This window comes from Falco punctatus (genome assembly GCF_963210335.1).
Source record: "Falco punctatus genome assembly, chromosome: Z".
NCBI classification, from domain to species: Eukaryota; Metazoa; Chordata; class Aves; order Falconiformes; family Falconidae; genus Falco; species Falco punctatus.
In genome coordinates, this window is record NC_137586.1 from 814,299 (window position 1) to 831,132 (window position 16,834).

The window sequence follows — 16,834 nt, forward strand, 5'->3', positions numbered from 1 at the left end:
CGCGCCTTTCAAGAACGTACATCTCTAGTTTTTTGGGCAGCACATGGAAACAGAAAGGGCACCAGACAAACCACATGCAAGCACAAAGTTATGGCTGTGTTTATGGTCACTACCTTAAAAAAAACCCTGAAGCACAACCAAACCAAACAAACCCACTGCCCTAAACAGCTTTCTCACCATTCAAGGCAGCTGTGGAAGTTCGCTGCTGGTCGGACTGAGCAAGCAGCGCAAAAAGTGTTGGGCATGTTCCTTAGACAGCTGGAAAGCCTTCCTAAAACTGCAACACATTCTGGGGGACCCGGCAACACTCTTCTGCATTATCATGCAAACGGTGTTCAGCTCATTTCAAGATCTCAGGTCAACCTCCAGGAGGCTCATGAAGGCACTGGAGGATTAAAAGGATAATTAATGTCTATTTCCTGGCAAAACCAGAACTGACATGCAAGGTTAAAGACTTATTTATTTATACCCACGACCAGGCATTTTCAGAACTTGGCTTAGAACTCTTGAAATTTCTCTTCAGACCAAAGAATGAATCGCAACAGAAACATTTGCTTTTCCAAACAAAAAAAATTCTTGAGTAAAACGTGCACTGATAATCGTAGCCAAAAGTAGGAGCTTCGAGTGAAGCAGCCAAAGCGCTCACAGCTTGTTAACATGGACCCCCAGCAAGCATTTGAAAAATGAGGGTGTTCCTGGGGAAGGGAGAGAGCTCATGGCATCAGTTACACCACAGTTGTACCTTAAAGGAGCAAAGAGAAAGACCTGAATAGTTAAAAGCCCACCTCCCTGATGCAAATCTCTCCAAAGAAGGGTATGTCTCATATGAACTTGGCACTAATAAAACATTTACATACAATATAACCCTTGTCAACAATGTAGTTTTATAGAAAAGAGGTGTTATCAAGCAAGTTTACTGAAACGCACGGTTTTAATGATAAAAGTCAAAACCCTCATGTGGCAACATTTCTGAAAGGTGTTTGGTGCAGTCTTACACATTCCTGGGAGAAATGAAAGTGATACATAATGAACAGGTTGGCTGTTAGGTGGATTAAATATTAGCTAATCGATGTGGTTTGGAATGCAGCTCTAAACAGAAAAAGTGCTGAATTAGTGCATTTCTCCTGGGGTCCCAGAAGGGCCTGTCTAAACCCAGAAGCTGCGCAAGAGCTGCTGCTGCCACAGCTTGAGGAGAACACCCAGAGGGTCTGGGCTTGTGGAGGGAAGACCTGAAGAGCACCAGCCTTGGGAGCACCCTGGGCTGGCCGGGCTTGCCAGCCTCCCTCCAGCCCGGAGCAGCCTCATCTCCTCCATTTGTCAAGTACGGTGGTGCAACTCTGACCATGTGTAGAGCACTCACTCGCATAAACAAAATGAACAATTTCTTATGCAAATGAACAGTTAAAAGTAAAACAGGACCCACTGGTCAGAAGCTGAAGCTAAAGCAAAGTCAAGCTAGAAACAAAATATTGCTTTAATAATGAAAATTATTAACTAATGAAACAACTTAGGATGATTCTGGCAGATTTTCCATTACTGGAAAATTTAAGACTAAGGTGAGATGATCTTCTCAAGACGCATGTTGCCCAGTGATGCTAGATTTAAGGGTTTTGCCCCCTGCAGGAGGTCAGACCTGATGATCACAGAGATCCCTTCTCACTTCTCTCCTTCCCTCTGCCGGGGAGCCGCCAGTCATCAGCTCCCTCCATTTACAATTTTACTTTCCTGAGAGAGCCTTCATCCGTGATAAATACGCACTGAACTGCTAAATGCTGCTCTGGAGACCACTGATGTCACTCTGATGGATGTGGCACCAGGCACCATTTAAAAAAATAAATAATAAAAAAAAATATCTGCTTTTACAGGGAACTTGGGTCCTCCCTAGGTGTGGAGGGGGCTCAGCATCTCCCGAAGGGCTGCTCCATGCACCGCCGGAATGGGGAATCCTCCTCCAGAGCCTTTACCTCCCATCACTTGTCTCTGCATACCTTGTTTTTGAAGGATTTAAAAATATTCTGGTCACAAACCCACTGCTTCTCCAACAACAGAAAATGCTAAACGGATTCAACAGCAAATACTGTATGAATTGATATGCCAAAGTTCAGCCAGTGTTCTACATAATTCTAATCAAGCTTCAGAACAGAGTTCCTAGTGCAGTTTAGGACTAGAAAATTCTAGTGGAACAGAACTTCTTGTGGAACAGTTCTATTTATGAAAAAAACCCAAAGAAATCCCCCGTAGCAGCAGTTCAGAGTAATAATCCAAAGTACAGCACAAATACCATTACTGTAAAAGACAAAACTATTGCAAAGGAGTAATTTCCATAATTTCCCCCAACATATGGCTACTTTATAGTAAAATATAATTAAACAGATTTGCAAAAAGCCCAGCTAAACTGATATTTCTATTTTTCATGATTATTTTGAAACTTATCAAAGCACTTAAAATTCTCAGAGTGATCTTGATATTTTATATCATCTCACTTTTCCTAACAGTTTTTTTTGTTGGGTGGGTTGGGTTTTTCTCTTTCCTTAAAAAAATAAAAAAATCTCATTAATTCTTTAGATTATTCAAACATTTCAAAAGCCATGCCGAGAGCGCCTTGCATAACCTTTCTCTGAGATCTGCAGCAACGAAGCACGAGCCCCACGCCGCTGCGCAGGACACGGCCTGAGTGCAGGGCGCGGGACCCCTCAAAACGGGGTACACAAAGACCACCCCAAAGGGCGCCAGCACCTTGCTGCCCACCTAATGACACGCGCTCCAGAAAGGCAGCAGCTGCACTATGGGCAGATCGGTTGGCTTCCAGAGCCACACAGCAATAAGATAGTATGTTTTATTGTGAGTGTCATGGAGACGGTGTGAAAAATCAAGAGCCATAGGCAGTGAGCGGCAATGGGTCAATACTGTTCACTAAGACATTGTGTAGATAATCAACAACAAGGCCCTGGGTTCTCTCCGCGCTGCAAACAGCTGAGGGGCAAATCAATACAGCCATGGGAAGGACACTGCCCGGCCCTGCTCCCCGCAACACACTGCCAACCACGGCAGGAAAGCACCCAAAAAACCACATGAATTCCAGCTTCGCTTGTGTCTGACACTGGGCACTGGCAACACCACCTAACACTCAGAAAATATTTCATAAATAATCTAATAGGAAAGAGAGAGAGAACATCTAACCTCTATACTAAATTACAGAAAAAACTATTAATCATTAGGTGTAATTTCTCAGTCAGTACGTACAACCACCTTTCTTGTATACAAAATAAAAATGTGCTGGAAGTAACAAAACACCAAACCCTAGAAAATATTTTTGTTGCCTATTATTACAGCTAAAATGCCTCCCTTTTTTCTACAGGCACATCACAAAATCCAGGTCATTAGCACCCTGTTTCACCTATAGCGTAAACATAAAGGAACCACAATCAGAGTGCATGTTTGGGCCAGCAGTTTGCTCTTCTGCTGGTAATTACTACAGATTTTTCCACCAGCTATAAACTGTATTAAATCTGTACACAGTTTCAGTAACACAAACCCCACACTGCTCAGATCCTGCCATCAGCTGAACTTAAAAGGGACTTCTATTTTTTCTTTTTTTCAGCATGGCTGCGTGATATGAAAAACTAATATTTTAAGCTTTATTTTCATCACCATAACTATGCTAGTATGCACGGTGCTAAGTTACCAGATTATAGTTTCATGAATTATTCAATGCAAACATCACAAAATCAAAAGCAATTGCAAAGCAAAGAATCTCCTACTTGTATGGGGATTTCTGGTATTTTCTTCAGGCATCTCCAGAGCAACACGGCTTCAGCGCAGCAGGGCAGCACCCTGTCAGTGCCAGCGATGCCCCAATACCTGGCTGCCTTGCATCCCCACGGGGCCTGGGCGCAAAGATCTCCAAGTGAAGAGCTCATCTGGCTTCTGCCCCGAGCCAGCACCGCAGAGCCTGCCTGCCCTCCTGCCCGCTAGCTCGCACAGCTGCTCCCTGCCTTCCCAGCCGGTGTGGGGCATCCCCAGTGCTCCGGCAGACGGGGCTCAAACACCCCATGGCAAACAAGGCTGCCACAAGCTCTCACAGCTCACCTGAGCCTGCTCTCTTGATCTCAGAAATGAGAAACGTTGCCCCCAGAGCAGGTTTCCAGTCTGAAGCACCAGAGCAGAGATGCTGTGCAGACCAAATAGGAAGAAAAGATGTGCAGTTCCAGGAAAAAGGGAGCAGAAAGCCCTTCTCCACCTCCAGGAGGGATTGCCTACTTTTGCATGTGACTCACAGGGATGGGAGCATGTTGGTGCAGGCACAGGTGCCCTCCCAAACAGTCTCACGCCCATAAGTCAGATGGCTGCTGGAGCACAGTCCTTTACTGCACATCAAGCCCGTAAAACCACCCCAGCCCATTTTTGGGAAGGGTGAGCATGGGGAGCATGGGGTGAGCTCAGAGAAACCTACCGTTCACTCAGCTTTTTGAGAGGCATGAAGAACAACATGTTTTTAGTGGTAACATACCTAACTCTGGTTTCTACATGCACAACGTACAGAACTCATTGCTCTGTAAACGCTGCCAGCAGGTGCCCTGGTGCTGCTCTCCAGAGGCATCTGTGGAGCCCAGAGGCAGGGGGGCAGACAGGGCACTGAGCCGGGGGACTGCACGCTGACACTGGCAGCCCTCCTGCTCGGGGGACGGGTGACACCCCGGCGATACCACTGGCCACAGCCACCAACCCCCGGCTTCAGCGGGGCCAGGGCAGCACATGCATGCCCTCAGCTGAGAAGGGTGCTGGCTGTCTACAGCGCCTACTGCCATAAGCCAAGGTTTTAATGTAAGCTGCAATGCTTTAATTGAGAAAAAACTTTTATTCCTGAATGCTTCTCAGACCTGCTGCTCCCGAATAGTCCCTGGGAGCGCAGAAGGTGACGGTGGTTTAGACTGGCTTTGGTGTCAAAGAAAAGAAAACCTCAAAGATGCACCTCCCCATGCAAGCTCCTGATCTGTGGGGGCTCGGCGACCCGAGACAGCCCACACTAAGGGACAGCCTTTGCGGTAATTTAGTAATGACCTCCAAAAACCACATCCGGAGTGAGTAACAAAGCTAAAGGGAGAAGGGGAGGTTCTGTATGACAGGAACGCACACAACAGGCTGCGACAAGGACCTGTCAAAAACGTGAGCTCTGATGTGCAGTTGCACCTGGCAAAATGATATTAGGATGAGAAACCTTTCAAATTTCTGCTTTTGTGTGGTTTCATAGAAGGTGGGAAGGGAAAGAAGGTTTGGGGAAGCTCTGCAGCAAGACTGAAATAAACACTGAAGACAGTGTCTGTGCAGCCTACAACAGAAACTGGCATTTTGCCTAAGGAGGATTAAGAAAAACAGGGAGTACATTGTGGAGAAGAAGTTTTGAGAGTCCTCTGTTTTTTTCACCTTTCAAAACAAAGGCTGAAAGTGAGCATTAAGGCTGCCTGTAAATAAGGCACAAGTGCAAAAACCAAGGAGAGGAACCAGTTATTTAAGCCAAAGGTCAATGGTGGTACAAAGACTTAGATAGCTATAACTACATCAGTCTGGGAATAAAAAAAATAAAAATAATATTTCCAACCCATGATATTTTAACCCATCAATACTCTGGAACAACCTGCTACTGGGCGTCGAGAAACCCAAGGCTTTTTCGGATGCTGCTCACTCAGCTGCTACAAGAGAAGCTCCCATGCCTGCTGCAGCAGGGACAAGCCTTCACATCCCAAGGAGATCCCACCTGCAATACCCACACTTACCACTCCTCTTCCCTTCTGCTTATCTCTGAGGTAATCTCACTTAACTTAATGAAAGGTATGAAAGGGGAAAGCAGCTCCCCCTCTTCTTACCCAATCAGTAATTCTGATGCCTGACTAAAACCAGCTTATGTGAGAGGTGCGATGGGGCAACTAATAAAACTTTCATATGCATTTCAAACTTCTGCTTTCAAAACACTAACATTATTTACTAAATGCAAAATTATGTTTATGGCTTCAGGAAATGATTGAAAGAATCATTTATTTTTTTAAATAGTGAATGAAAAAAAGAAAATAAGCAATTTTTTGATAGTGTGTTTCTGGCAACATTGTTCAAGAAACTTTATAAACAAACAGAATGAGCTTAAGCTAGATGATGGCCGGTGTTAGAGAAACGTTTTTCTCAGTAGAAATGAAGCCGCAGCTAGTACAGAAAGTGGGAAGGTCCCAAGACGAGAGTGGGATGGAAGGAGGCTGGCCAAGGGCTCCAGCTACTGTCCCAGCGTGGGCGACTGCTCACCCACCAGCTCTCACTCTGCCTTACAGCAGGGCCCCTGACCCTCATCAGCACTCCTCAGGCACCTGTCCTAATGTGTGCTCGACTTAAACATACCAAGGCAATGAAAGTATTTTGATAAACATTTTGAAAGGCTTTAACTTATGTAAAGTAAAAATTTGAGCTTTTTTCCAATTTCAAAACTTTTTCATCTATACAATCCTGAAGCTATTTCAAATCTTCTGAGCAGCTGAAATCTGCAACTGTGAGAAATAACTTAAAATATCAGATTTAGAATAAGAAACCTGTATCCAATAGATGGCGTTGCCCCCTAATAATCATATATCTGGCAGTCACCAAATTTTTCTATCTCATGAATAATAATAAAACCTGCAAAGGACCCTGCCCTAATTATCCTGCAAGTCCGTTCAGTCACACCCATCTCTGCTTTCCATGATCTACATGGAAGCATATGAAGAATGTAAGAAAACAAGTGCTGTGAATATTCACCAACACATCAAACTATGCACGCAAACAATCTACCGATAGAAAACTGGAGTTAGTTTGAGGTGAGACTGACGTGGAGCATAGTGTGCTTCTGAGAAAAGGCTGGCAAATATCAGCTACGCACAATCCCCTTCAAACAGCTGGTGGTTATTAGACAGAATTCACTTTAAAAGAACCAAAGGAAAAGGTAAAGAAGAGAAAAATAGGGTATTTTAGCAGCCTGCCAAACCAAGGGCAAACCAAGCCAGCTGGGTGATTTTTGTAGAAGGTTTAGCCCCATACACATGTGCAGCTTTAAGCACCTTCGCTGTCCTGCCCACCAGGACCGCCGGGCTTCTGCCGAGCTGCCGTGGGTCCAAGGCTGTGTAAGGGGAGTTACAGACCGACCTGAGCTCATGCGCCACAGGCAGCCATGCCAGAATTACCCGCTATCTTAACAGCTCCTCTGCTCACCCAGGAGCCAGCTCGGTAGCTGAAGTATGTGTTGGACAAAGTTAAAAGCACAAGGATGACAACCAACAGTGGTTAAATGCTGCTGCCAAATGGAAGGAGGGGTTTTGTTACCAACTCTCCTTGTGCTCTGAAAAGAGAGATGTAAGGCAGTGTATAGTTGTGCTTTTTACCTCTCCCCCTCCAACAGCATCAGGAATTAGCTATTGCTTTGAGATGCCAAAGCTTCACAGACTTATTTGGACTTTGCACTCTCCACTTTCAGTGCGGTGACGCCCACCAAAAGGAATTGTGACCAGGGGGATGTTAGCTGCATCATCACACTGGCTGCTGAGTAGGCAGAAAAAAGTCACACAACACGTGCAGGCTCCTTGCACAATCAAGGAAACTTCTTTGGAAAGAGGGATACGCACAGCTCTGCAGCACCGTGGTCATCTTGGCTAGGACTGCAGGACAGCAAAGATGATCAGTGACATCGGATATATCAATACACAGCTGTTCTTGTGGACCCATTTTGTAGTTCAATTAATAAATCATGATCCAAATGACTTAAGATAAAACAAGATAGAGCATTCCATACTTCCTATCTGCCTGCATTATACAGCTACTTATAAAACAAATCTGGCCATCTTAGCTTCCATAGGAGTGCTGTCTAAACAAAATATACCAGAACATAAAATGTTGTCAGCTACTAGATTTGGGAAATAAACCCCAAAATTTCAGAACAGGAAGTGAACCAGCCACATACACCTAAGCATGCAGTTCTACCAACGGATCTAGTAGGAATGAATCTATGCTGCCTTCTCTATAATGCAAATTTTCTAAGGACTAAAGATAACAGCTTTTAGAAACAACAACAAAAAAAATACATTTACACACACACACAGAGGCAGATTAAAAATACAGATATTTTACCCAAGCTTTACATGAGGACTATTGAAATTCAATAAGAAATAATAGCTGATCACATAGTACAAGGAATAATAAAGAAAATTACCAATGAACTTTTCTGAAAAGAGAAGGCAAATACTTCGTCATTTAAACATTTTTAATTCCAGGCACCAATTTCAACATTATCCTTAAGTATATCCTCTTCTAGGTCACTGGTAACTGCTAAGAAAATATGTATCTTATTTAACATCAGAAAATTGTAAATACCTCAAACATAAGCATCACCGCATTTTGCAGAAAGGAGTTTTAGGAAAAGAAAAAACAACCCCTCAGTGGATTTTCTCTGTGACTCCTACAGTAGGCAAGTATCCTGCTATAAACCCTAACTTAAAAAAAAAAATCAGATTTTTCATTTATTTCAGAGCAGGGGTATCACCTAACTTTAGGCTTTCATTATTAACCCATCTGTAGCACTCATTCAGTTGCAGTGAATGAAGACAGTAGGGCTCTATATACTTGGAGTCCTTCATTAAACTATTGATCCCCTCAGCATTATCCATAATGTTCCAGCAGCTTAGCATGTCAACTGATGCAGAGCTTGCTGCTCTTTCCTTTCAATAACTTCCACACTTTATGGCGAGGAAGTCACAATGATTTATTTACCTGGCATTTCCCAGTCCGGATGTCGTAGAGGGCCACTGAACCATGGCGAGCTCCCACTGCTATTCTGTGACTCCGCTCGTAATAGCTGACCATGTAGAACCTGAATTGAACATTATAACAAGTAACAGGTGAGATCTGACCTGCCTGCATGATGTTCAAATTAATTTGCAATGCCACTGGGTAATTAACATTAGTGCTAGAATGGAGATTTGATTCAAAAATCCATCAGCTGCCAGTTTTCATACTTGGCATTCAGCAAAGCCAACTGAAGTTTGCTGCATCACCACAGAATCAGATCAGATTTATTTATTTTTATTATACAGTGTTCAACACCTCCACTGTGTTTCGGAATAATTTGTGATAATCACCAGATTCCCTGAATGTCCATGTGCATATCTTGTTTATAGTGGCACACCACAATAATGCTGCATGTCAAATGGTTAAACAAGATAATCTAACACCCTGAATGACTTCAGAGCACTTTTCCTTGAAAATTAAATGAGAAAGACTGAGAGAAAGTATAGAGAAAAATATGCAAACTCATAAATTTTTGATTGGCCTAAAAAAAAGCAAATTAAAATTCATCAAATGCTCTCTAATCCAGTAACATCCTTCAGGTGAAAAGGATCTGAGAAGCCTGCAATTGTCCTTAATGTCCAGCGTGGCTGTATGACATCAATTTGAATTCAAACAATTGCAAAAGTCAAGGAATTTCTACACCCTGAAGCACAAGAGTGTCAAAATCCTTATTTCAAATTCAAATCTTTGGGAAGATCACTGTGCCTTTCTTAGAAAAGGGAGAGCAGACCTGTGAAAACTGCTGACCACACTTCAATTACATTTTAATTTTACAGTTAGATTTTACTATAATAAAGTCTGCCAGAGATTTCCAGGATCAGTTTATAAAAATACGTTGCTGACAATATTTATGGCTTCAAACAACAAATCCTGCAGTGATCTATCTCCCTGTTCTTCAGGATTCCCAGAGTACCATAGCAACTGCTCTCACACAGGTGTGATACACTTTTTTCTACAGTGCAGGGTGGCAGTCAGGAAGAAAAACAGCACAAAACATGGTGTTACAGAAAAAAAAAGAAAAATAAAGGAAATCAGTTGTTGTGTGGGAGAAAGGGCAAGAGTAAGTAGCTTGGATGCACTTTTGCATCCTGCCCCTGCGCAGGGAAGGTGCTGCAGCAGAGGGACGTAGATGACTTCAGGCAAGACCAAAGGGAAGGTTCCGACCATGAAAGACCTGACAGCTCTGCTGGTAATTCCCACTCGAGAGGACAAGACAAGACAAACCCCACTTTGGCTATACCAGTTATTTCATCTAACTCTTACCCTACCTGGAATGGCCAGAGTGTCAACAGTGAATGTCAAAGCCCCTGATGAGAGCCCACAGGCCACCAGACATACTAGCCCATATGGTCATGTGCTGCAGCCAGCACAAAACCCTCCCTTCCCAGAGCGTACAAGGATGACGATGGGCAGCTTTTTAATGCTCCCTCTTCTTGGGATATGGAAATATTTCCAGGCCACAAACCATCTCCGCTACCTTCTTTTGCAGCCAGCACCTGCCTTATCAATCTGCTTTTCATATTCCTTCGGTCAGTGGCACCAACACAGCTTACTTATTATTCAGTAATAATAATAGTTTCTCATTTATTAATAAGATGACAAAAAGAAGCACTTAGAAAAAAATAAAAAGCTGTTGGCCAATAGCCTGGGAGCAGGAGAGGCAGGAGCCAGGCATGAGAACAGCGATAATGCTGAGGGCAAACAGGTACAAACAGGAGGGTCTAGAGCCCCCCATGCACGGTGAATAAGGGGTGAGACTGTACTAAGAGAGCATTCACATTTTTCACTATTTCATGTCAAACTGCAAACACCTGCACAATTAAAGTGGTGCCCCAAGTGAACAGGGAGGGGGCTAATTTTTTAAGGCTATTTTATATAGCCAGCAAACTCAGGATTTATATACACACTTAGAAAAAAAACCTCACACACTGCTTGATCATTACAAGTAAAACGGATTACAACAGAAAGTTTCTATATAAGTTGTTTTACATCCCCATTAATTCTATTACACTACTGAATGGGCACAGTCTGCTTGTCTCCTCCAATAGATTTAGAAAGAGAATATCACATACTATTATATGTAAGCAAACAGCATTTCTCTCCTTACTGCATTTAAATGCCCATTTAGACAGAGCGCCGAGTCAGTAATTTTCTTTGAAAAGCAGAATCCATCAGACCACATAACAACAGAGGGTTTGGGGGGAAAAGGCTTCAAGGAAATAGATGCTTTTCAGTTCAATTTTCTAAAAAATTACTCCTTAAGTTGACATACAGTTGTCAGCTCTTTAGCTGAATTCTTTATCTTTTAGTTAGCCTAGCATTGCTACAAGCTCACAGAGATTTAAATATTTTAAGCCCTTGCACCCCTTTCTAAACCTCCATATGGTCAAGTTCAATATAGAATGACGTGCCAGCATATATTTAGACTATGCTACAAACTCATTTTTGGAAGCCTGGCTGGTGCAGCCACAGCCACCGGCAGCATCTTAGTGGAGACCCTGCCCTGGGTGCTGCCCCATTACTGCTCTGCAGAGAAACTTGGTGTGAGCAACTGGGTTAAGGGCTTCGCAGGAAAATGATACTACTTCTCCCTCCAAATAACAGCGAGCGCACCGGCCAGTTGGGAACGGGGCTGCTCGGGCTGGCTGGGGTTTATGCTGGCACTAGAAAAGCCAGCAGCAGCAACACTGTGGTTCAGTGAAAGCTCACCAACTGCTTTAAAACCTGAATTAGTGACCGCTGAAGTATCTAAGAGGTTATACAACATTTTTTTAAAAAAATTAACATTCTAAGTTGAAATGCTAAATGTTCATCAAAAGGAATTTGTTCACTAACATCACAGCTTCATTAATTTCAGACTTCAGTATCTTGCAATAGGCAGAGGGGTTCTGGATTATAATTTTGATACTCTTTTCGTCCTATTTCACATTTTGTTCTTTTTTCTTTTCCTTCTACATAGACTGACACTTCAGGCTCACTTGAGCATTATCACAACAGCACCTCCAGCTGATGGACCCTGATTCCTTCAATTATACTCTCCAAAATCCTAGAAATCATCAGGGCATAAAAATTTGTTGCACAACCTCACTTTGCCTAATCCTCAAAATCTGCGCTCTTCCTATAAGGCTACTCCCTAGTAAAAAGATGTATTAAAACCACTTATTATTTTTAATTTAATCTGTCTTCCCGTATGAGACTATGCCATGACATAGACTGCTTGAACTCGGCTGCCTGTACTAAATACATGACCTGACCGAGCAGAGTCCATCAGGGACCACTCAGCTGCAATGCCAACTGCTGAATCTGGAAAACCCTTGAGTCAAACGGGATTTTGCAGCCTTCAATGTTACCCTTTCCAATTTTAAAGAAATTGAGAAATATTTCATAGTCATTGCATTGTACCTCAGTACTTATTTTGATAAGAAATGGGTTTGTATAGCGCATGCCAAAAGGCAGTACAATTCTCTATAAAGAATAACACTTAAGGGAAAACTGAATAGACACCATAATCCTATGCTGTAAGATCCGATATCCAAAACCATCCGCAGCGATGGATTTACCTCAGCGCCAGCCATCAGGACCGAGTCAGTCATGCTCACAGCAAATAGTGGCACGACTGCTACATTTGTACAACAGTGAAAAAAAGCTGAAAACCCAATAGGAATAATAATCAGGTACTTTAACTGAGCACAGTGCCGCTCCCAGCCCTGGGTTTAATGCTCTGCTGAAACGGGAAAATCACTTCCAAGAGACCACAGAGGCACAACAAACGTTTGCCATTACAGCCCCGAGTAAGGGACTTCCACAACATCCTCCGAGGGAGCAGAGCCTGCGCAGCAAGCACCAAGGCACATGAATGATCCGGCCACAACAGGGGTGCGCAAATAACGCAGTACAGCAGAAAGGGCACTGGGATATTAAAAGAAATAACAATTGGATTATGTCAAAGTACTTCCACAGGGAATCTCTCCAGAGATTCAACCATTTGCTAAAATTTGATGAAATTTTCCACTGGGCTGAATGATCGCATTGGTGGGGTGCTGCATCATTTTTACAATGGCTATAACTATGTAGAATAGGAAATAATACTAGTACTTTAGCAAAACTTTAAGATAATGTATCACTATAAAAATACAACAGGACTAGGGAGATTTTTGCGCTAATTCCCACTTACGCTTGCATTTATGCTTTAAGGTAAGCCTTTTAAAGCATCAGGAAGAAGGAAGATTACCTCTATCAGTGTCCTACCCGTCAACAGGGTAATTGTTCCTTTTCTTGAAACTGTTCAATATTTTAATAGCTCATTAAATTAAAATGTAATGGTTGACAGATGATTATTATAATTTATTGGTTGTACCAGTTTAATAACATAACTGGGACATATATTGTAGTCTAAAGATACTGTAAATGTTCCCATTTTATCAATCACGGTTTATTATTTGAAAGTACCATTTTCGGAGTGAATTAGAACAAGCCCAAGACAAAAGACAACTGACGATGCTCAACTCCCAGTGAAGGTTAGCAGAGGCTGGCATCTGAACAGCCCCTCGTGCCTTTCAGCACCCTCTGAACTGCCAGGTCATGGACGATGTGAGCACAGGACAGCCACTGTGCTTCTCTTTCCTTATCATTTTTTGCAAATTCATCCTTGTGATTTTACAAAGCTGCCCAGCACCACAGACAGAGTTTGAAACACTGCCCAAGACATTTCCACATGCTGCAGAGTGCAGGGCAGCTCTAAGTCACCAGCAGTGCTCTCTATGCTTTGTGCGGTTTAATTTCAATTGAATCTCCTGCATCCAGTGTGAGCATCCAAAAAAAGTTTCTAAAATCCAGGGAGAGGGCAGGCTCCTACCACAAGGGTGAGGGTGCTACTCGCTGCCTACAACAAAAGCTTTTGTGCACAGCCTGCTCCCTTGGAGGATGCCTGGGAGACGGTGACAGGGCAGCAAAACCAAGGCTCTATTCCACAAAGGCATTTGGTACTTTCTATTTCTTATCTCAATTTCACTGACCTTTCCTATGGGATGGCACGGCTATCCACCTGTGCAAATGGCTCAGAAGGACTTGGAAGTGCCTGGTCAGGAGATGGTCTCCTCCGATAACTATGCCCTACTGCCAGCTACTAGGCGGATTACAGCAGTTAGCTATTGCCACAAAGGAAATAATACTTATTCCCAAAATTCTCCATTAGAAGATGTTCTGGAGGACAAAACAGAGTTAGGCTTAAGCTTTCTATGAATGAAAAGTGTGTTTGTTATTTGGCTGAACTCCTGGTACGAGAGCATGCTCTGCTGAAGCACTGTGCTCCTAAAAACAGACCTTGAAACGCAAGTAAAGGGCTCCAGCTTTGACAAGCCCTGGGTCCTCAGTGCCCTGGGAAATCTCGCTTTGACACACACCTTACACTGGCTGCTTGTGGCTTGGTCTGGATGCACTAAGGGAGAGCAGCTGGCTGCAAGGCATTGCTGCAAGCCCCCCTGCTGCAAGCCACGCCATGGAGTGTCTGGGAACACCACCTCAGCCCCCAAACCACATCTTTGTGTTCTGCTCTCACTGTTTTCTTTTTTCCCCAGTTGCTTTGATGGTAACAATTAATTCACCCAGGCAGATTGTGCATATTGGAATCTAACTTGTTATTCAAGTACATTATTCTCATTTTTGTAACAACACAGACTGAGATAAATCCTTTGGAGGAAGCTGCTCAGCTTGTGTGGCTGCTCCAATGGTATAGCTATGATATATGGAGCGGTAGCAGGACAGAGTTTTTCATGTGATTACACAACATTTTCCTCTTTTTGGACTTTTTAAAACATCCAGCTTCAAGGAGTTGTTAATGCTTTTCTTTGCTGATATGCATTTCTGTCAGATATGGTAGAGAACTAAAAGCCTACAAATGCTTATAGGTGAGCTAAAAACACTCTTCGCATTTGTTATTTTAAGGTGCAAGCATCATGTAAAAGATTGTTTCATTCTTAAGTAAGAAACACATCCTGCTGGTGACCCTGCAATTTATTTCACAGTATTCTTGGAGGAAGAGCTCACCTGCAGATGGCTGGAAAGCATTCCTGAAGACCCTTTTTCTTAACTAAAGATCCTTCAAGGCAATACATGATGATGTCCATAACCTTGGAAACAAAAGTTAGAATAATTTGACATATGGTATTTTATGTTTCATAATAAAAGTTCTAATAGGCAAAAATAGAGAATTTTTGTGCTCCACTGCATCTTTGATACCTAACTTTAAAATCAATTGGGATGAAGCAAACCAGAACTGTCCTGCCATGATAAGAGTTCACAACAGCAATGGTACTGGCAACTGGAACCATGCAGAGTACCCATGAACAGATATAAACCAACAAACTGCCCATAAACATGAGCTATTGGAGCTCTGTAAGTACCTCTGGTGTGAAAAAGGCTTCCGGGCATCAGTATCAAAGTTACAAACCTGTTACACCATCTGTACCTTTCTTCGACAATACTCGTAAGCACCAATGAACGCAACACATAAAAACATCCAGCACGTTCAAGTACCAAGGCGATGAGCACAAGCTCTCTTGCTTGTTTTTTTTTTCCCCAGCAATGCAATTTAATGCAATTTAAATTCAATTTAAGCTTTTACAGTTCAAAAAAATGAGCGGAATGGTATAAAACAAACAAATCCTCTTCTCACACAAAAGGGTTTATGGTCCACACAAAGAAAATCTACAATTTGACTCCAGGCTGACACATTATCTACTGTTGCATCAAACCCACAAGCTGATCTGGCAGAACAGCCTTACCTCCACCAGAAGGTCCACAACATCGGTAGGCATCTTCTCAATAAGTATCTCGATGACTCTCAAGATCTCTCCTTTAGCCCGAGCGAGGGTGGTGGTGTGAATATTCTGCTGAGACTGCGTGTTTGCTGCCAGGGCGGTGTGCCTGTGCACCTACCAAAGAGCAGGGTTACATTAAGGAAGCCTGTACTGTGCAGAATGCTTGGCTTTAGTTTAAGACCTATGGATTATTTCTCCCTCCCCTGTTACTCATCATCAGTAGAGCCACCAATGTTTATCCTTGAGGAAGTTTTTCAACAAGGACTCATCTCCTTTAAGTGAATCTTAATCCCGTAAAACTAAAGGTCAAGGTAAGGAAATGCCTGAGTCTTCATTACATCATTTCCATGCACTTGTACATCTTTTTTTAGGTATTAAGTGGCTGTTTTGTAACAGGGTTCTTTTTGGCTGGCCACTGACCATCTCCCATCCTATTGCTTTAGCTCAGCCAAAGCTCCGGGCTGTATCTAGGCTACCATGCCCAGCCAACACGAACCTCACAGCAGTGTCTCCTCTTCCTCACCCTGCAAACCCCATGGCTAAGTCTCTGCTCAATTTTAATTCATACCTAATGGGGTCATGTGTGTGCTGCTCAAAGGAGGCAGGATTTTACAAATCGCTATTGGAAGTTTATATAACCAGAATACAAGCTAAGACAGAACTCATCACACTCAGGTAAATATTGCTCCTGTCGTCAATTACGGGTGATTCTGATATCTGCAGGCACAAGTATATTACACTTGCTGGTTCCCTTTTTGGGGAGGAAGGGAGAGATTTAATTCTCTATTGCTGTTCGTAAGCCTGGAGCCTCAAAGCTCGGAGGAAAAGCTGCTGCCGAGTGGCCCCACTCACCTCCTTGGCGATGGTGGTGATGAAGGCGGGTGGTCTGGCGGTGGCGATGAGGGAGAGAGCGTGCCGCGCCGAGCGGGCAGAGTCGGCGGCCGGGCTCAGGGGCAGCCCCATTGTGATGCTAAATGGGCACCAGACAAAGACAGGAGAAAGAAAAGGAGCATTAGAAATATAGAGTGAAAAGATTAGAAACAGCTTATAATGTCAGTTCAAGGTCAACGGGAGCACTCAAACAGTTAGAATATAATGGACTTCCAACAATGAGCAGTGATTAGGAGTCAGGGTGTTCTATCATCAAATACAAAATCGAA

At 43.1% G+C, this 16,834-nt stretch overlaps 1 protein-coding gene across 3 annotated transcripts in view; it reads right to left on the reverse strand.

The window, feature by feature from the left end:
• WDR7 (WD repeat domain 7) overlaps nt 1-16,834 on the reverse strand; it is a 143,816-nt gene that overhangs the window by 21,100 nt on the left and 105,882 nt on the right. For all 3 annotated transcript variants that reach the window (XM_080371915.1, XM_080371914.1, XM_080371913.1), the window contains 4 exons: nt 16,527-16,644; nt 15,639-15,788; nt 14,902-14,984; nt 8,779-8,878 (listed from right to left, as the gene is read on the reverse strand). In XM_080371915.1, coding sequence (XP_080228041.1) covers nt 8,779-8,878; nt 14,902-14,984; nt 15,639-15,788; nt 16,527-16,644 — 451 coding nt within the window. The remainder of the gene's footprint in view (nt 1-8,778; nt 8,879-14,901; nt 14,985-15,638; nt 15,789-16,526; nt 16,645-16,834) is intronic.